The sequence below is a fragment of the Achroia grisella genome, unplaced genomic scaffold (assembly GCF_030625045.1).
Source record: "Achroia grisella isolate CSIRO2021 unplaced genomic scaffold, CSIRO_AGI_Agris_v1 utg402, whole genome shotgun sequence".
NCBI classification, from domain to species: Eukaryota; Metazoa; Arthropoda; class Insecta; order Lepidoptera; family Pyralidae; genus Achroia; species Achroia grisella.
This window is the reverse complement of record NW_026712841.1, coordinates 5163528-5185203: the sequence shown is the minus strand read 5'-3', so window position 1 is coordinate 5185203 and position 21676 is coordinate 5163528. Positions and strand designations below refer to the sequence as shown.

The 21676-nt window shown below is 31.8% G+C and overlaps 4 protein-coding genes across 8 annotated transcripts in view; 2 read left to right on the top strand and 2 right to left on the bottom strand.

Moving 5' to 3' along the window:
- The window catches only part of LOC131844366 (choline-phosphate cytidylyltransferase B-like), a 30560-nt gene extending 16972 nt beyond the window's left edge, over nucleotides 1-13588 (top strand). For 3 of the 5 annotated variants that reach the window (XM_059193230.1, XM_059193232.1, XM_059193234.1), the window contains exons 4-8: nucleotides 4924-5086; nucleotides 8832-9001; nucleotides 10080-10312; nucleotides 11364-11428; nucleotides 13064-13588. In XM_059193230.1, the coding sequence (XP_059049213.1) occupies nucleotides 4924-5086; nucleotides 8832-9001; nucleotides 10080-10312; nucleotides 11364-11428; nucleotides 13064-13176 (744 nt within the window). In that variant the 3' untranslated portion in view covers nucleotides 13177-13588. Of the gene's footprint in view, nucleotides 1-4923; nucleotides 5087-8831; nucleotides 9002-10079; nucleotides 10313-11363; nucleotides 11437-13063 lie in introns of all 5 variants that reach the window. The other 2 variants (XM_059193233.1, XM_059193235.1) reach the window with 1 other exon arrangement.
- A 1017-nt stretch (nucleotides 13589-14605) lies between these two features.
- On the bottom strand, nucleotides 14606-15598 carry LOC131844458 (protein canopy homolog 3). The gene has a single exon (XM_059193358.1). The coding sequence runs from the start codon at nucleotides 15480-15482 to the stop codon at nucleotides 14841-14843; it is 642 nt and encodes a 213-aa protein (XP_059049341.1). The 5' UTR covers nucleotides 15483-15598; the 3' UTR covers nucleotides 14606-14840.
- A 555-nt stretch (nucleotides 15599-16153) lies between these two features.
- LOC131844464 (alpha/beta-tubulin-N-acetyltransferase 9) lies at nucleotides 16154-17894 on the bottom strand. The gene is made up of 4 exons (XM_059193364.1): nucleotides 17696-17894; nucleotides 17285-17394; nucleotides 16825-16872; nucleotides 16154-16515 (listed from the first exon to the last, which is right to left on the bottom strand). The coding sequence occupies exons 1-4, from the start codon at nucleotides 17770-17772 to the stop codon at nucleotides 16169-16171; spliced, it is 582 nt and encodes a 193-aa protein (XP_059049347.1). The 5' UTR covers nucleotides 17773-17894; the 3' UTR covers nucleotides 16154-16168.
- Nucleotides 17895-18627: 733 nt separating this feature from the next.
- Nucleotides 18628-21080, top strand: LOC131844417 (uncharacterized). Its single transcript, XM_059193298.1, has 3 exons — nucleotides 18628-19374; nucleotides 19652-19838; nucleotides 20769-21080. Exons 1-3 carry the CDS (start codon nucleotides 19025-19027, stop codon nucleotides 21021-21023), a joined length of 792 nt encoding a protein of 263 aa, XP_059049281.1. The 5' UTR covers nucleotides 18628-19024; the 3' UTR covers nucleotides 21024-21080.
- Nucleotides 21081-21676: the final 596 nt, after the last annotated feature.

Below are 21676 nucleotides of genomic sequence, written 5' to 3'. Positions count from 1 at the left end.
ACTTTCATCCTTGTACAAGAGCTGTGAACGGTCAAAATAAGAGTTAAAAAAGTTCAATTTGGCCCTCTAACTCGTATTTTAACCGTTCAAATATTACTACTACTATTTACTTATTGACTAATATTTATCAGATTTTTTTTCATACGAGGATATATGTAAATCAGTTTAGCAATCCTGTTTTATAGTCATAATCAAACGATGTATTCAATATAAAGCTAAATTACAGTACAGTCTACAATTTCATCAGAATCGCCTTATATGTAGCTACGGGTTATACAGATACATGTTTTGTTATCTCTTAATAACATATGTAGATTGGATTACTGACATGTATCTATATAAAGTCCCTCGCCGCGTCTGTACCTATGTTCGCGATAATTTGAAAAGGCACTGAAAGTAGTTTGATGCGGTTTTCATTCGTCAGAAAAGTGATTTCAGAGGAAGACTTAGTTTCTAGGGGTTTGTGTAAATTAATTGATATATCGTCACTGCTGTTTTCTATTAATTAAACATTAATGTATGAAAATTTTCATAATAACAGTAATACTTTGTCCACTTGGGGGTACTGGTCTCTCATAAATTTAGGATTTAGTCTACTGTTACCACTGTAGGCAAGCTTACTTGTATAGCTTTATTTCGAATTATCTTCTCTTGCAATGACACATTTATGCTTTGTTTCCCTAATCGCCTCCTACGATATCCTGGGGGGAAAATAGTGACTCATAAAGTTTATTACGCTTACTGCGTCATCACATACAAACTGTGTATATAGGAAAATTTCTAACCTGATTGCGGAAAAACACAAACATTATTTTAAGCTGGACATTCACAGTCGACATCATTGCAATCTATCGCGTATTGTAGTCCTAAATTATATTGTGATTCGATTTTATCATACCGGCCTCTGTCACCTCTGTGGTCTAGCGGTTTGGCACACCACTTCACTTCTGATGGTCGCGGGTTCGATTCGTCGCATGTCACAAATATTTGTATTCATTAGTATGATTATTTGTATCGGTCCGAGTGTTTTCTGTGTATTATATGTATTTACAAAAAAACATAAATATTTTTATCAGTCGTTTCGTATCCATAACACAAGCTCTGCTCAGCTTGGGACTAGATGGCACTATATGAATTGCTTATGTAAATATGGTTATTATTATAATAATACCCATGTCACCATGAATGGGAAACACATTGTGGTTCTATATCGCACTAGCTGTATCTGCGACTTTCTCTCTTTTTTACATAATTCGTAGCATATCTTGTCCTTTAGCCTTTTTTTTAGTATCACTAATGTATCAATTAGACAGACATACTTTCGCATTTCACACTAGCGCGCTATATACAGTAGTAGCCACTTACCATCAAGTGGACCGTCAGCTTGTAGTCATATTGAAATTCTTTTCATCTGAATCTAACTCGACAAGTGCGGACCTATAAAAATAATTATGAATTTCGGAGTTTTTCCAAATAAACCGACCGTAAATTTTCAGTTTTAGTATGTACAAGATATTATCAGCTATCACTAATTACAACGGCTACCGATCCGAGAGAACGTGTTAATCAATATTGACGTATAGATTACAACGTGCTTTACCGCTAAAAATGAAATTAAAGGTCACGCCGTTATCCACAGACGCCTTTCTACAATGATTTCACTTCCTACTAAATTCCATTTATTACGCATAATAGTATTATCAAATGGTGAACGGAATGTAATTGAATACTGCATAAACGTAAATGCAATGTTATTGAACAGGTCTCTGTAATAAAAGAATAATATAAGCATTTTAGAAGTCGTGTTCCGGTTATACCTATTCTGGTGATTGCTATGAATACCTTGACGGTTTTTTTATTTTTTTTTATAAATTTTCCTTTCACTGCGATTTGTAATTGTTAAATATTCGCCGTAATTATAATTTTGAAATATATAAACAGGTTCTCGGCAGTAGCTACGTATTTAATATTAACAAAAAATATCCCAGAACAATTCGCACAAAGCTAAGCTAAGTATAACTTGTGTTATGGGTACTAAATAATGTGATAGAAATACTTATAAATACATAAATACCGTACATTGAAAACACGCAGAGCAATACTAAGAATCAGTCATGAATACAAATGTTTGTGTCGTGCAAGGAATCGAACCGCTAGACTATCGTCTTGGTTTTTTAGAATATTCAATGCACAGGCGCGGCTCGTATTAGATTTTATTAGGTATATGTATAATGATAAACTACGTGGCCATGATTCACACACATTTGACCTTACTCGTCCATCTGTATTTTTGTGTCTGAATATTGGAAAAGCTTTGTTTTTCATGGAAATATTAGCAGTAGGTATTACGAGGGACACAAATTGTTCTAATGAAGCACATCAATCAACTTGTTTCCAAGTTCCATTGTACCAAGGAAAGACTACCATTTTACACACTCTAAGTTATTTAGTAATTGAAGACTCTAAATTTAAGTTTAACATACAGTATATTATATCTATCATTATACAAAAGGAAAATAAAGTGCTTGTACGATAAGAAGTTATTTCCTACAAATTTTTGTCATTTATTTAAAAATCTAGCGTCTAGCCATCGTACACAGATTGTAACTTTAATTTCTTAAATATAAATAAAACATCGGCCGCTGATTATGCTGTTTTCATAAATTTTGTGAGCTCTTAAGTATTTTTGGGTCTATCCATTATCATATTTTTCCTGTTCATCTAAATGACTATACACTCCACGTCATAAACACTATACAGCGCGCTCGGTTTGTCATTCTCGTGTCTGTATCGTTAATTGTGCAGTTCCCGCCGATACTGTAGGTCGAACAACCCACACATCTACATTGTTAATGATAAAAATTCAATGCCAGCGCTGAAATGAAACAGCATTACCATATTCCAAGTCTGTAACGAATGACGGGCTGTTGTTTTGTAACTTGATGACAAATACTGACGCATTATGATTAGGTACACTAGCTGTTTCTAGTGACTTCATAGGAAACACTTAACGGATTTTGTAAATTATTTCACATTAGCTGTGCCCGCGGTTTCACCCACATGAAATTTATAGCTTGTGTTATTCTGATGCATAAGTTATATTACTGCAAAGTCCGATCAGTAGTTATTGCGTGAAAGAGTAACGAACACCGTCCATACTCACAAACTTTCGCTTTTATAATATTAGTAAGATATAGAATTACGTATGTTTCCAAATAGAGTAATAAAACTGTATTTTATTTCAAAAATCTATTGTACAATAACTGTACTTATATGGGGTGCTAGCGTCTAGCACATTGTAAAAGAAGAATAGCTAAATTTTACGTGTACACAGCCGCCAAAGTTTCCGTCGATAATGATAATGTTTTAATGAAGTAATAATACGCAGTCAGTTATCACAGAGCTCTATGATGTATGTGATTTCATACAATGTACAGGTCAAATTATATCTTATATTTCTGATAAATGTCATGTGTTTAGGTCGAATTAGTACGTGAACATGTATAAAATTTCTTTGAAAACATGATTCATTAACATCATTTCATTTAGTCATTATCTCGTGATGACCAAAGGCAAACTGACATCAATTCTATAAAGGACTGATTTGCGTAACGTAACCTAAATTTTATTTTATAATTTATAGCATATTTGCTAATTTGCGCGGAAAGTTAATACAATGCACCGCCTAACATATTTTCGAGTTGCCTTGTAATATAATTGACTGATAAATTTAAAAACAATGAATACTGACGTAAGCTAAAGTTAAAATTGTTAGCGTATTCCAGCTAAAGAGACACAATTTGCTGATGTACGTGAGTCTTGACCCACTTACTCGTATCTTTTGTTATGATACGCGTGTATTCGTGGCACAGTTAATTATAACTAGAACTATTTCGCAGAGGTGTCTCTGATAAGTCAGTACATGTACTTAATGAAGGCCATTTCTTAAAATGTACAAATAAATTAATTAAGAGTAATAGCAAGAAAGAAAGAGAAATATTTATTCAGTGCTTTTCAACAGTAATAACAACAACAAAAGATAAAATAAAATAAACTGTATATATAACTAAACTTAATTTAACTTGTAGATAATTAAAATAAACATAAAATAAACTTTTTTTACTTACATATACAGCCATTTCTGTAACTATAGGCACTGAAATTGTTCCACTCTGCTTTATTGTATGTTCTATGTGGACATACCGCTGGTTTTCAGTGACACCACAACGAAAAAATAAATATACAAAAGGGGAGAGAGAGGGCATTATTTAAAATATTAATAGATTTTGCATTGTATAAGCTGTTTTCAAAAATGTAGCAGTCAGTATAATATTATGTCGTATCGCAATAAGGTTATTAAACCTGATGGATATTGCAAACCAAATTTTATCATCCATAAAACTATATTGTTAGAACTAATGTTTCGTTATAACCTTAAAATATGACTGAGCGCAATGATAGCTGGCTCGTAAATAGGTCCTGCTTGTAGTTACTGGTTTATTAATCACTATCACTAATTTATTTTTTTAATCTAGTAACTAAATCTTATTAATACGTAGTATAAAAGGTGAAGTTTGTGAGCGTGGATGGATGTTTGTTACTCTTTCACGCAAAATCTACTGAATTAATTATAATTAAAGTTTACAATAGTATATAATAGCTTATACATCAGAAGTATATAGGTTAAAAATTTCACAAGAGTCGATCTGCGGACACAGTTAGTATTACATATTTTACTCACGTGAATTGGTGTTATTTGCTAGTTTGTATTCACAGTCATATTTTATTACACAGCTCAGGCCCATCAACTAAACCGTAGCAACGGGCTTGTTGGAATTTTAATACGGATTAGATTATTAATACGTTAATGTAATAGGATTAGCGATATCAAAATCAATTAATATATTTGTCAATTGTCAACAGGTGGTGCGGGACGCGCCGTGGGAATACGATGAGGAGTTTCTAGAGAAGCATAAGATCGACTTTGTGGCGCACGATGATATCCCATACACGACGGAGGACTGCGAGGACACGTATGCCACCATCAAGGCAAAGGACATGTTTGTTGCCACCGAGAGAACAGAGGGTGTGTACTTGTTTATTTATGTTAATAATAATCGTTCACATACTGTAGAGTCACGATCCTCAGCAGTAAGGGAATGATTAAGAAGAAGAAAGTTGCTTAAAAATGTTTCAATATTTTATTTTATTTATTTATTTAACTTTAATGCTCTCTCTCTGATATTCCCATGTTCCCAGTTCATCTGGGGACGAGTTACCCTGTACATCTGCGCCAGAGAACTCTGTTCTGTTGTCTGTGTAGTAGTCCTGGTCCATCTGCTTATTATTGTTTCACCTAGTGGCGCGTGGTCTGTCTCTACCTCTGGTCGACTTTGGTATTTATTTAATTTCAATGCACACAATACTAAATATAGTATATTTAGCGGACTTAACAACATGTGGCTATATGTGACTCAAACATTGGTTTAATGACTCAACCAATCATTTGCCATTCACATAGTATTTAATCTAAAAGGATATACAGTAGTTTTTTTAATTCACCCGTAATGGAATAAAATATGTCTCGGAGTAAACTAGTTAGCATAAATAAGGTCGCTGTACCATCATCGCCAACACGTTCTGTTTATATAACGAACAGTTATTATCTCTTTTTATTTTCACAGCTGACATAAGGTTATTGAAGTGCAATAACAATTTATTGCATCGTACTACTTTTTTTACCGTAATTTACGCAAGTACATCGTGTCGTTTATAATTTACCAGTTCACAAATACCTGTTTCTTACTACGTTATTATAGTATTTTTTGTTATAGTTTGTAGTGTTAAGGAAACATTCAGATTTGTTGACTTCACCGTTTTCATTATAAAAAAAATGTTATATCCATTTATATAATTTAATCGATATATACAGACCATACATGTATAACCTTAATGTTGTCGAAGATATGTGCATTGCATTGCAAAAGTATCGGTGTAAACGCAAATTTTGACAAATAATTATCCTTTTATTCGGAAAATATTTTCTACAATATAATAGATAGATAGATAGATAGATAAGTTCTTTATTCAGCCATTACAAACACATAGCATACATGAGATACATTTTATAAATAGAAATAAAGTTTACAGATTAAATAATACAGAAATATGATATTACAAAATAAAATAAAATAAAAATGGAGGTGGCTTTATGTGTCGCAATGATGAAGAGGCAACCAACTCAGCATGAAGCTACAGATAAGTCTGCAGCGCTGATATTCTGTTGGCTCCTATAATTAAATACATACTTACATACATATATACGTGAATGTTTATATATTACACTTCGAGCTCTTAAAAAAATTATACTATTACAAAACACTATACAATATACAAATAAATTAAAAAAATGAAGTGGTGTGTTATGTATACATATATTGTTAACCTATAGATACATACTACGTACATAAATAATAGTTGTTGTTAGCATATACAAGGTCGCTGGCTAAACGCGCCGTGAGTCAGACATTATTGTTCCTGACCATGCTTACCGACTTCGGTCGTTGAAAAAAAAGACTCCTCAGATAAAGGACCTCCTATTTAAAGTCAGTTGTTCAGACAATAAGTGTTTTTTTAAAAGGTTTTTAAAATTCACTTTAGTTTTTATATTACGAATGGGAGGAGGTAAGTTATTCCAACACTTGGAGGCCATATATCTGAAACTGCCTCTGAAGGCAGTAGTCCGATGTGCTGGAGTCACTAGTCGATACAACGAAGCCCTGGTTTTAAAAGCATGCTGATTGCCAGACCACACAAGTTTTCTATAAAGGTAATCAGGCATTTTGGATTCAATGACATCAAACAACAAAGTCGCAAAATAAAGGTTGTAACGTGAAGACATATTTAGTAGTTTAGCATTATTGAGATAAGGAGAGACATGACTACGCGGTGGTATACGGAAGCAAAAACGGGCGCATGCATTTTGTACACGTTGGATAAGCCGCCGTGATCTAGCTAGTGTACATGAACCGAAAACAGCTAAACCGTAACTCAGCTTGGACAATATCAGAGAATCGCACAGTCGAACACGTAGATCAGTTGAAAGATAATTTCGAATTTTGTACAATATCTTTAGTCTGTAGAAGCAATTCCCCACACAATCTAGGACATGGTTTTCGAATTTAAGACCAGAGTCCATTAGTAGACCCAGATTGCGCGTTTCAGTTACTTGCAACAGAGGTGTACCTTCTACTGTTATAACTGGTGTTTGATTTTTAATTTTTTGTACCTGCAATTTAGAACCCAATATCATGAATTTCGACTTAGCCGGATTCAAAACAAGAGAATTTTTATTACACCAGTTCGATATACGGAAAAGTGTTGAGTTCAATATTCTAACCGCCATGTTTGTATCTTGAGGATTTATAGACATGTAAACTTGTAAGTCATCCGCATATTGGTGATATAAACATCCTTCACAGTATCTAGCAATGTCAGCACTATACAGAATGAATAAGAGGGGACCCAGAATTGATCCCTGCGGGACTCCTCGCGTCAATAGTCTAGGTTTGGAATATAGTAGAGTGCCGTTGTTCTGTGTTACCTTTACGAGCTGATGACGATTACTGAGGTAACTATCAAACCAGAGTATTGTTTGCCCATCAAATCCATAGTATCTAAGTTTTGAAAGTAACAGGTTTATATTTAAACATTCGAAAGCTCTCGAAAAATCGAGCAAAGTAAGCAAGGTACCATTTCCCTTATCCATAGCCGCCAAAACATTGTCCACAACATCCAATAATGCAGTGATCGTACCTCTTCGTTTTCTAAATCCAGATTGAAAAGGTGGTAATATGTTATTGGCTTCCAAGTAATAGGACACTTGTAGATGGACAATCCTTTCCAGGACTTTAGACAAAAAAGGTAATATGCTAATCGGTCGCAAATCTGATAAGTTTGATGGGTTGGTAACCTTAGGGATAGGACATACCACCGCTATTTTCCATATTGCAGGGAATGTTGAAGACTCTATAGACTTATTAATTATGAAAGTAATAATGTCCAGTGTCCTAGGGAGTGTTAAAAGCATCATATCTTTAGATATATTATCAATGCCCAAAGCATTTGATTTTATTTGTAGCATAATTTTACCTACTGTAAGTGTGTCAACAGGTTTTAAATTGAAAGTAGATGAACCACACCTATGATGCTCAAAGTAAGTCAGATCGGATATGCGAACTTCGTCAATACCTGGAGTTTTTAAAAAATGATCGTTAATTTTATCCGGATCGTTTACAGACAAGGGCAAGCTGTTCACCTTTGTATTAGGTAAAGCAGTCTTTTTTAAGTTTGACCATAAAGATTTGGAATCCTTAATTTTTTTATTAATGTTATATTCGAAATAAGCCTTCTTTTCAAAATGCATACCGACATTAACAAGATGTTTTAATCTTTTATATTCGTCCCGCAGTACCACATAAGTAAATTATAATCAGTTCTTAATTTAGAAGATCTATACCTGAAGGAAATTGTGTTATCACAATATACCACATTCTTCCAGATAAAAGAAAATCTTCGGTATCAATGTTAATGTTAGTTGTTAATGTGACATCTGTTCTACATTTAGCCTCTCATTTGGATTGTTGTGCGTGTTGAGCCGAGACTACTAAAGTTAACCCCGCTAAACTCATCCGCAAGCGCAGAAGCCTCCTGGTGCCTTTTCAGGCTTTTCATGTTTCATTTTTTCATTCATGTAACGCTGATATTGTTATCAGCGTTACAGGGATTTCTGTTTAGACTATAAATGAGAACCCCAATGTTTTTGTGTGCAGGCGTGTCGACGTCGGATATCGTGGCGCGGATAGTCCGCGACTACGACATCTACGTGCGACGGAACCTCGCGCGGGGCTACTCCGCCAAGGAGCTCAACGTTTCATTCCTCAACGAGAAGAAGTTTAGGCTACAAAATAAAATGGATGAACTTAAGGATAAGGGGAAAAAGGTAAGATTCTCTAGTTTATATCTTAAAGAACTAATACTTTGATTATAATGCACAAAAAGTTACTTATCTGTTATATGGGCTGTCCAACAGTATTACACTTGAGCGAAGTCGAGTCGCATTGCTTGTTTTTAATAATGATTGGCATATTATATGCCAATCATTATTACACCAAATTTTAGAACATGTGTCGCGTTATGTTTTCTCATAATATATGTACCTAAAAGACTACAGGCTCTAACATGGGCACAAAATGAAATCATATATATTTATTGCTGTTAATACATAAAGGTACTTCATATTGTTTATAGTAATAAATAATAAAAATGTATTAGCCATTACTTTTTTAATATAGTACGATTAGATAACAATGTAATGTAAGATTGCAATTAAAACGGAAAAGATGAAATACATATAACAGGAATAATAATAGTAAACATATCAAGTGTTAAAGTAAACATGTTGATAGTTCACACTGCAATTCAATAAAATAATAAATCAGTCAACTGAGGTTAACACAAAGTTTCTTGATCTTTGCTTTTTTTATGAATAGGTACACGTTATTATAAATATCTCCTCTTATTTATATATCGAAAAGCCTGATTGTGTATTGTGGGTTTTAATCGTGACTTAGAATGGGAGACATCAATGGACTAGGAACTATCACGAAGGGGAAACTGTGCTTAAATACAACAAGGATATATCTGATAAATGAACGACATGATCAACAAACATCTAAATGTTATTGGAAGTTTAGGACTTTGTGTCCTCTCAACTAAATAAAAAAAATGACAGTATAGTGTTTGTCTTAAGTGTACATTACTGTACATGTCTGTCTGGTAGGATAAGGTACATTACTAGCAACAGTCTCGCTAATTTCCATTGCTAAATAATCGAATGGAAATAATATTTATTTAAATAAACCCAATGTTTTAAAGTGTTTAATTTGAAGTCATATTTTTTTATTCTATCACTCATTGAAAATTGATTGTTGCTCTTATAAATAAAGGTTGTAAAAAATCCCTTCCCTCGATTATAATCAATTGCGTTAAATAATCAAGCTTTTGTTATTTCTTTTTAGGTGATGACAAATATAGGAGAGAAGCGCGTAGACATATTAACTAAATGGGAGGAGAAATCGCGCGAGTTGATCGACGCATTCCTCCTACTGTTCGGACCGGACGGGCGGTTGTCCAACATCTGGAATGAATCTAAGGGCCGCCTGATGCAGGCGCTGAGTCAGCCGCCCTCACCGCGGTCCTCGCCGCCGCCCAGCGAGAACGGCGACGCGTACCCACACTCGCCCAATCACAGGTAAATAGATTTTATTTTTAATTCTTTAATAATAATTGTTTAGTTGTTTTTAATTAACGTTTTTTTACTTTCTTTACCTATGGGTCATTGCTTGATCAGATTTTTTAGACGTCCAAACAGATGTCAGTGAAATAATAATATTTTTTTTGTTAATTAACTGATTTTTGGAATACTATTAGAGATTTTTATTGAATTACAGAATTTTTTATCAGTATGACAATCATCATGAGGTGATCCTCACAATTAATTATACCTATACCTGTACTGCGGCGTTAATTCATTTAATTTAAACCTATATTTTAATATTATAATATTCAACTTAAAATGAAGAAATATGTCGTCAAAAAGCCACGTCAGTACTGTTTACTTAGTATAAATGAACAGTAAATTAGTATTTTTTCAATATAAAAGATACATTGTACTGTTGAAAACAATAGATGATGTTGTAACATAACGTGCGAAATGAGCGTTATCAGCGCCAAGGCCACAAGATATATTGATTTTGTAACGACTCACTGAACCGTATGTAACCTACCGATGGCAGTCCTTACATGTATAAAAAGTTGTTTATTATGGTACAAAAATTACGGTTATACAGTGTAAAAAAAAGTTCATTTCGCTTATGCAAGGGGTTAAAGAAACTGTAATAAAAAACGTAAAGAATACCCTGGTACTAGTAATAATTTATATCAGTGTATTGATATAACTTTGAAAGTTTGTAAATATATACATTATTAATACTATAAACGCAAAAATACTACTTCAAATAGGGTTATATGGGAGTACAAATGAAAGTTTGCATGAGGAATTAATGATTTCTCAAGTAATAAGGGATATAACTTACCTTAATCGAATAGTAGACAATTCAACGTATTAATACTATGTACAAGAAATCACGGGTACCAACTAGCATTTCGAATAAAATAGAATTATATTGACTCGTCTTGACGCAATAATAATGACATAAAAAATACAAACACACACAGGGACCGCTACTCATGTTTTCTTTGTGGAAAAATTATAAAGTTTTTTATTTTTATTGTTATTTCAGAGGTTCGGTGTCCCCACCGCCGCCCAAGTCAAGGCGGTACGAGACGCTATGGGAGCCCCAAGCAGGTAACTGGGTAATTATTCACCGCTTGTTATTAGCTAGCACGCCAGACACAAACTACGATGTGTCTTTTGTATAGCCACCCATTATGAATCAAATAATCTATAAGAAATATTCGTACTTTATTTTAGCTATTATTGTATTTATTTTAAGTTTTAACCAATAAGACCTATTTTCATTATTTTGTGTTATTAAAGTGTCTGCCACAAACTTTCAAAAATTAAAAATACAAAATAATCGTTAAAATAGGTATGTATGATATATATACAGTAATCCCCACTATAACGCGTTACATTGGTTCTGCGTTATAGGAAAACGCATTGTATGAGTATTTTCGTATAACGCTTTTTACGTCACGTACGTTTAACTTTTCTCACTAAAGGGGTGTAAATCAAATATTCAGATAAAACTATATTAAGAACGAAATGACAAATAAAAAAAAACTTATGCGTATGAACAAAATAATTAATTATGATCTGTACAAATCACTATAAATTTTACATTACAGAAATATAAAAGGGATCCCGTAAAATGAAAATTATAAGAATACCGTGTTATAGGGGGATTACAGTATTTAATACAAGTAGTGTGTTGGTAGTTGTGTATATCCCGTATGCAGTATTCATTTGTATATTTGTGTGCATTTCAACTTAAAGTTGTTTTGTAACCATATAATGTTTTACTGTGATCTACTTTAAAATAGTTTGCATACCTCTATGTATCTGTTTCAAACATCAAGCAGCTTGCTTTGTAAGCTTTCTGTTGAAGAGTGAGATACGGCAGTGAAATTACAGGATAAGACATAATATCTTAGTCCTCTGGAATGGAAACGCATGACTGTTATCATGGGCGTCACATGATAACGGTACGGAATGGCAGCGCATGATAATGTGATTTCCGTAGTGACGATCATGTTTATAAGTGGCCATCAGGCTGGCCATTAAGCTTTTTTCCAGTTTTTTTTGGGCATGCAGTAGTGTTGTAGTATCTATTGTTTGTGTAATGGTATCTAAGCATGTATTTGGTTGCAATTTTACATTTATAGTTTGCTTACATTATTCAGTTTATCTTACATACACTCACGCATTCGCGAGTCACACACAATGATATGGTCACATAATTTAAAAAATAGGTTATTTATATGTTAAATATTTAATTTACGGCTAATTAAGAAGTTGCTATATAATAACTCGCTATATTAGTGTTGTTAAAAAAGCTAATAACTTGTGAACAGTAACATTAAAACAATATTAAAACTACCTACTGTGGACGCAATAATTCATCACGTAAATTGAGGCAAAAGTAAATTGTACATATCGATAGATATTGGTATACTTTATATGACATTTATATTTATTTATTATTGCAACACTTGACATGTCCACATTTCGCTATGTATACTTGAATCTAACGTGGCAAGAGACCTATCGCAGTCTCTCTGATCACTTCTATTCGTTATAGATGTTTACGTAAACGGAGAGTCAATCAGAAACTCAAATTAACATACGAAAGTTTTTTGAGATTTTAAACTCAATCCGCATTAGGCGTGTCAAGCCACCACCACGACGCTGTTAAAAGACAAAGAAATAATATAAACATTGCTGCATTAGTCTTATGAATCTATTTTCTACATTGTGTAGATGGATCGAGCTCTGAACGTGTTGGGCGCTCGGAAGCGTCCGTACAGCGCCAGTTGACAGACGACGGCTCCGACAGCGACGACGACTATCAAGACACCAGTCCGTATCTTTAGGCAAATAGAGGAACCGTCCGTTGATATTAACAATGGCACTATATACATAGTATTTTTATACAATGTAAATTGTCCATTATTAACATCGAAGGAGACTCACAATCAAATGGCACATGTAATTGTGTAATTTCTCTTTCGTGTTTTCGGATGTTAAATTATTGTAGAATATTATGAGACAAAATTGTATGATATGCTGTATGCGTACATTTGTGTGAATGGATTATCCTATTAGGTTTATATTATTTATATTTCTTTTAAGTATTTTAATTCATAGATATTTGCAGGGCACCTGCAATTCTGTTAGCACCATAAATACCGCTGTGTAAGATAAACGGTGCAAATAAATTGTTACATAGATATTATTTATATAATACTTTTTGACAGTCGATTAAAAAGGTGCTTATTATTTATAGTATTTTGTATTATTTATTCCCCATACACATCAATCCTATGGACTGCGGATATTACCATCTTATTCATTCTTATGTGTGCAGCAAGTACATACCTACAGATAGCAATTAATTTCCTAATTGCCTAGTTAGTAGAGCAAATAAATATATTTTCTTTTTATATAATATTATCTCACCTATGATTTTCATCTTAGTCGACTCGCAGGATACTATGTAAGAAGGTAGAACATGAGATTTTGACCATGTGACCTTTTTTAGGTAGAGAAACCACCTGTTGTGAATGTTGTGTAATCCAACTTGTATTTACACAATGATTATGATCAAAGCTCTATCTGTGATCTACGCCTTTAAATCTATTCTTGTTTTAGTATGGAATATTAAAAAAATATTGCTTTCATAAGTTGTGTGGTTATATTGATTTCTATTGACAGTGGTTTATCCCCATGCTGAATTCAAGCATAATAAATTTAATATATATCATCTTTATGTAATCTTTGACTGTTACTTATTAAATACACTAATTTAGAGAATTTGATAGTTTCAGAGAGAATTAGGGATATAACTAAGTATAATCCTAAGCAACATAGTTAGAACAAGGAATTACGAGAGAAACAAAATATGACTGCAATATGTATTTATTAAAAAAACTTTGGCATATCTTTTTAGTAAATAAATTTAACAAATAGAATGAAAAGGTTTTTTGTCATTATTATTTTCTATATTATTATTATTCAATAATTTATTATAAAGAATACATTATATTATTTTAAACAAGAAACAATAAAATACAGAGGTAAGTCTTGATTACAGTCAGCAAATGAATCAACAACTGTAAGTTCTTACTTCTCAAGAAACTAGTTTTAATACTAAATAATAATCTGAATTAATTAAAAAATGATAAACTTTGTAAAGTTAATTTAAAGTTGATTTCCTAATAGTCATACACAATCTATTGGTACTGAAATAAAATGCATACTAGTGGAATGTTACTAATTTCACATATTGTTTAATACATGATTTTGTTTTCTTAACACATCAAGATTATTTAATAATACTTATAGAACACTATATAGAAAATTTAAACATCTAGATTATTTATCATACCTAGACAACACTTAATAGATATTAGGTGTTACAAAAAATGCATAGTCATCTTAAAAGTATGTATCACTGTACTTAATATATGTTTTAATTGTTCATATTAAGTATATTAAAAAATTTGTCCATATTTCAATCTAAACCTAACACTCCATATCAGAGTTCACTTTTGTCTCCCTTTTCTCGTGGTTTCAGCTCCTCATACAAGCAAGAGTCATCACTGCCTTGTAAAACATGTTTTGTACACAAGTGACGCTTCAATTCTATCTCACCCTGGTGGTTCCAGTACCAGTCTTCAATAGCTGCTTCATTCTCTTCTAACAAGGTTTCACACTGTATTTTCATGTGTGTTATCTCTGCTGATGGCTTATCCCACAATTCAAGTGGAATCCCAAGATCAACTTTAACTCCTTTATCCACTAGGTTATGAAGGGTTCTAAAGGTTTCACTCATACCTTTAGCAAATCTAGTACTGTCTTCTCGTTCTTTATGAATGTTATATTGTAGAATCTTATCACAAACTCCTTCCAACGACTCAATCAGTCTAAGCTCAGATTTTTGGTATTTTGTCTTTTTTTTAGGTTTGACGTCGTCAAGGGAGTATCCAATTTCAATCACGTCATGCACTTTACCCGTTTCTTCGAGGCGATCTTGCAATTCCGTAGCGAGAACTTTGCAGACTTCACATGTATTCGCATATTTAACTCCCACGTCAGCTTCTGATTTAACTTCATCATCGTGTGTGTATATTGTGTTAATTAATAATACAAATAACAATAAACGTGTAATTAAACACATTTTTAAAAAATATATAAATAAATTAGTCAATCACCAGAGATCGTGAGTATTTGAGGAAGGTACCGGGTAAGGTAAGGGGAAAGTATTTTTCTGGGTCTTAACCTTAGTACTTGTCCGTCAATCAAAAAATATAGTCGATCAATATATGATAAAAATTAAACTGAATAATACGGAATCAGTAATTTTAGAATTTTTGTTACATTTATTTTTTTGTCAAATTACAGACAAAAATTACACATCTGACAAAATATAATCTACTCTATGTCTCGATTGTTCGCTGACCTAACCACAGATCAGAAAAACTCGGCCATAACTATACCACAGATAAGATGATGTCACAACTATACTATAAAGTTTTTTCGTCCCGAATATGATTTTAGAATCTGAATTATGATACTTTCACGGAATTTATCAGAAATTATGTTTCTTATATTGCTATACCCGCTTTTTATATTCGTAAATTAATTGGAAATTCTTGTTATGAGATAATAATAAAGTTTTCTCGCTAAAAAATAACTTCCCGAATAAGACAGTCCAAGACAGTGTTAACTGTTGACAATGTGCTGAAAGCAACATTTGTATCCAAATGAGGCAGTAAAAACACCTGATTTAACAAAATGTTTGATATAACAGATATGCTTAGGTTACATGAAATAATGAAATACATTAAATCATTTTTACTTAATTTAATTATAGTAATTATCTATTGTATATTTACATTCATTTTCTAACCATATAATCCAGTCTTTCGTGACAACTTTCTCTAAAGTTAATTCCTGAAACACTTCACTCTTAGATTTCTCAATAAAGCCTAACTTTTTGAACATTTGGATACTTATGAGATTGTGTAGTGATATTTTTGCTTCATATATCCTTAGGTTGATATATTTAATACCGTACAGTAACATTAGAATTACTGCCTCCCAACCATATTTCTTTCCCCTCGCTGTTATTTCGGCTATCATTATTTCAATTTCTCCAATATTATTGATTTTATCTGTTATAAATATATTTGTGTCACCTATCATGGTATCTGAAAATGTAAACAACAATAATTTGATTCATTTATAAAAGAAACTGGTCTATCAAATAGTAATGGCCATTGTTATTACCATTTGAACATTAATATTAAAAGTATTTTATTAGTTACCATCGGATTCAGCTATTCCATATTATTATAATTTTTTAAAAGCAACATATCCTTATTCTGTCTTATTTTTTTATTTAAATTTTAGTACTAGTAGTTGTGTAAGTTTTCATATTATTTAGATTATAAGTAGAAGCAGAATAATGCAATCAGTGAAAAATATTTGTAAACTAATTTAATAGAGTACATACAAACCTATTTCATCATTTGAAGTACTCTTCTCCAAGATTATAAAAGTACATTCTGGAAAAAAATTTAGATATTAGTACTTCACACCAATATAATTATGGTTGATGTTGCTCTTTTTTTAAAAATTATTTTATAATGTAAAAAATAATATTTCTTGAAGCACTATGCTTCAGTTACAATACCAATATTAATAAGTTATAAAATGATTAACTACTTAATTGTATTTAATTAAATGAAATATTTAATTTTTAAGGTTGTATCTGTAATAGATTGCTTATAAATTATGATATAGACCACCTTTTGTTTTCAGTTTCCTATGCACTATTGGTCTTGTAGTATTTCTTCTATGTGCATAACAAAGAGTTTATTATTTCATTATTATCAAATGTTAAATTCATTCTAAAATAAATAAACAACTTTTTTATTAACTTTCATGGTTTTTACTCTATAATTAAAGAAAACTTACTATCTTCGTCTTCTTGCCAAGACTTTTGCATTTCATACTCTTGTTGCAGTGTAAGAGGTTCCGATGCAGTGAGTTTTTGTAGTTCCTCTGATGTCATCCACATATGGTATCTATAGGTAATTGTTAAATTATATTATCAGATTCAATCATAATTTATCAATATATATAATCAGATTCATATTTATTATGTTTGGTAAAATTAACAACTTCAGTTCTACTTCAAAGCATGATTCAATTACTTTATGAAACAAAAATTTTCATCTAACCATTTATTAGACCTATTCAAAGACTTTGACCTAGCATACGGTGTGGAAACTAACTTTACATTAAATGTTACTTGTTTAACGTTTTATATAGAATTCTTATTCATTAAAAATATTTTTTTTCTTCACAATTTCAGAGTTTACTTACTTCGGTACATGATGTTTTCTATAAGGTACTAAAGTGACATTTGGTCCTTTAACTTGCGTGTTATTATTTATTTTCATGATTTCGAGTTCTGGATTGTTTTGTATTCATTACTGTTTTGTATTAATTTAGTTAAATAACAATATTTATTTTAGGTATTATGAACAGATCAAAAAGAGCAATAACTTTTATAGCGGTCACACCGCATCAAGGAACAGAAGACTCTAAAGAGATTATAACTGAAACTGTCATGAAACCGACTTTTTATTTACTTTTGGCAATTTTTTTTCTCTTTTTGGCAATGAGTGTGTGTTACCCAATAAGCCACTTACAGTCTACGGATAGGAACGAATAGGAATTTAGGAAAGGATTTAGTGATTATGAGCTAAAATTTAATTTTATTATTATTGATAAATGAAGCTAATAATAAATATTACTTATTATATTAAAAAAGCGTATAAATATATATATGTATGTCTTAAGTTGGGTTAGGTATATTCTATAGTTTGTTTTTAACCTTGGTTCTTTTGCTGTGTAAAATTTTCAAGTAATGAATCACTTACAGAAGGCAGTGCAGTGCCTGCCAAATCGATTTGTTGAATCATATTTTTTTATTTAGATGATTAAATTTAAAGTTTTCAACGAAGTTTCCACAAAAGATTTCCAATTTTACGCATACTAATGTTTCTATTACTGTATTTGCATTAAAAAACACTATATATATTTTTGCAATTTAAATAACGATTTTTTAAATATATATCATTAAAACTTTTAAAAAGAAATTTACATATTAAAGGTAATCTTTTTTTCAAAATCAATATCGCGTATCAAAATTCGACTTTTTGCCAAAAAAATTGTTACCCTGTATTAAAACTACAAACTAATAAAAATGATTTCTATTTTTTATGTGAGATTATTTATCAGACATCTAATCAAATCGAGTAAATAATCGATGTTATTCGGGAAGAATCGTTACAAAATATTGCTAAACACAAATCTCTGCTCTGCTCGCTCTGCTCATTGGCATTGCCCTGTGCGTTGTTTCTAAAATTACATTAAAATTTATTTTGATTTTAAAAACCTCTAACCTTTATTATAATCCATAATAAATAATATATAATAGACTTAATAACATTCCAAATTCTTTGAATCTATGATTGTAACTGAAATTCATATTTTTTACTACTTGTTATCGTCACCTAATTCAAATCAATGATAAAAATGACAACAGTACGATACTACTTTTATCTATGATATCAGAAGCTTTTGCAACAGTCTGTCTTCAAGGGACTTAAGTTTTCATTATACTAGTGAGATTTTCCATGATTCATCATGAATCAATACCAAGCAGAAAGAAGACTTTGTTGGAGCTACGGACTACTTGCAGTCTTTCTTGCCGTTTCTGTGGTTTGTATTGCAATACCATATAACCACTGGCGAGCAACCCTCGACGTTTGCCCAGGAAGTTGGCTTGAAAATACGAATTGTGGGTGTATCTTCTTTGGTGTGAGCACATTCCAGTCTTTCAATGGAGGCCATAATTCATATTGCTTATATGCCATATTTGCACCATTGCCTATTTTGGTATATGCACTTGTTATGGCTCTTTTTCATATGTACCGAGTGTGCATAAATAATATAGGACAGTATGAAGACGAAAAGTCCACAGCTATGGAAGAAATGTAAGTATTTAAATAATTAAAAAATATTTTTATCTAAATTTATATATGAATTGCTATAGAACTGATAATTGTAGTGTTAATTTATCTAATTTCTGAATATTTTACTTTTTTACATTTTGTTTTCAGAACTATCATTTTAATATTAATAAGAACTTAATTAACATGTATATAACATTAGTAGAAATTAATCTTTATTTTTGATAATATCCAATTTATTTAACAATGTCTGACTGATTGTAACATAAATACACAAATGTATGTTCACAAATGTTTTCAGTGAAGGTGAAGCTATTGTTATAACTACAAGGACACGAGTTACCAAGAAAAATGATGCAGTAATATATTGTTGGATCCCAACATCTTGCATTGCAGCAGTCTTTTGTATCTATAACCTGGTGCATGCTGCTATTATAACAAATGGCTTTCTGAAGATTTGTTCACAGTATCGAGGATACTTAGCAAGGGTAATAATTTTTTTTCATAATATAAATACACTTTATACTCTCAGCTGCTTTACACCATAATAAAATTTCATACAATATTAATGTATGAAAATAACTGAAGTACACTAATCTTGCAGTTTCCATATTGGTAAATTGTCTAATCGTGTAAACAGCAAAAAGTGCTGAAGTTAAAGTTGCAGCCAGATATTGAATGTTAGGAGCCCATAGAATTTTGTTGTCTAAATTAATTCTAAGGAGCATGGTGCAATCAATGTAGGCAAGAGTAGTATTATATAGAGAAATTGTTATAAGTAAAAATTTATACATAAAATTCTCATGTCATAGTGTTTGTTACCTCTGAAATGGCATTACCATTACTTATTATTATTATATTATTTTATGAACATTTGTGTGCATATCGGGTAAGTCCAAGAATTGGACAATGTCTATTTTTCAGTCCTAAGTCCAATGATAAGCGTAACCCACCCCAAAATAGGTGTTATTTTTTTTATTATGATTTGGCATTAAGAATACGTACAGTAATGACTACAGCAACAAATACAAATTACGACTACACAGGCACTCAAATAAATTCGCTGGGCAACTTACAATTCCTGAAAATGTGTGTCAATTAAAGAAAAGGTATGATATATTTGACAAACATAGTCAGACAGGACTGAGTTTTTAGAAACGAGGAGCTACTCTACTGGGAGCAGCAATCTACCTGTTATATATGGAACACCACATCTGCTTATAGTCCATGTGACTGATTGCAAGATATTTAAAACAAAATATGTACCACTCTAAATTTTGACTCTTCTACCACCAATTCCTGTTTTTAATAGCTACTACATTTATATTGCCAAACAAAATTTGCTGGGACAGCTAGTATATTCATAATTTGCGGTGTATAATTATCTTATAATTAACATAACATATTTATTTTTACAGGAACTCCATGCCTCTGGGGATCATGTCTCAGTTATTCATTTCCGTCTATCATGTCAAGCTATTTTCGACTTTATGGACTATTTGCAGAAAAATGCACCAAACAGTCGCCGAGGGGAATTTATTAACACTGGTGTGGCACTGCAACTTGCACTTATAACTTCGTGGTTAGCTGTGGGATTGTGGATATGGGTCATTGTCATTACTGCAATGAGGGCATATAAGGAAAGAAGTGTACTGACATGCTGTGGCAACTAAAGAAACAGATTCATATTTTAGCTATAATACATTATGTTTAAGGAATATTGCACAATAGAGTCAATACATTTTAGTACCATTGAGTATGAACTCTAATTATTGTTTTAGGATATATTTTATTTACATCGAAATAGTTAATGATTTCATACTTTAGAGTGTGTACACGAGAATCAGCTATCTAGCAAAGTAGCCGCTCCCATAGCCGTAAGACACATACATACAGACTGATAGACATTATGAAGATAGTAATAACGTAAGATGATTGATTTATGTTCAGTAGCTTACTAATGATAGTACATTTAACTTTTTGCGATATATTTTTTTAATACGGTTATATATACAGAGCACAGTAGTAGTTGTTGTGTTTATATTATAGTTTAGATAAGGACTTTCGATCCCTTACGATTTTGAAATAAGTATTATTAAAAAAAGCCAACCCACTACGCCATGTACCACATCTTATCAGAGCTTACTTGTGTAAAGTCACCAAGGACAATTTAATAGAAATACAAAAAATATGATTGGTCCTCAGGGTTTTCCAATATACAGATTCAATTTGAAAGCGTCGTGGTCTAGTGGTTACTACCTCGACTTACACTAAATAGTCATGAGTAAGTTCAAATAGACCCATTATTGATACAAAAACAAAAATA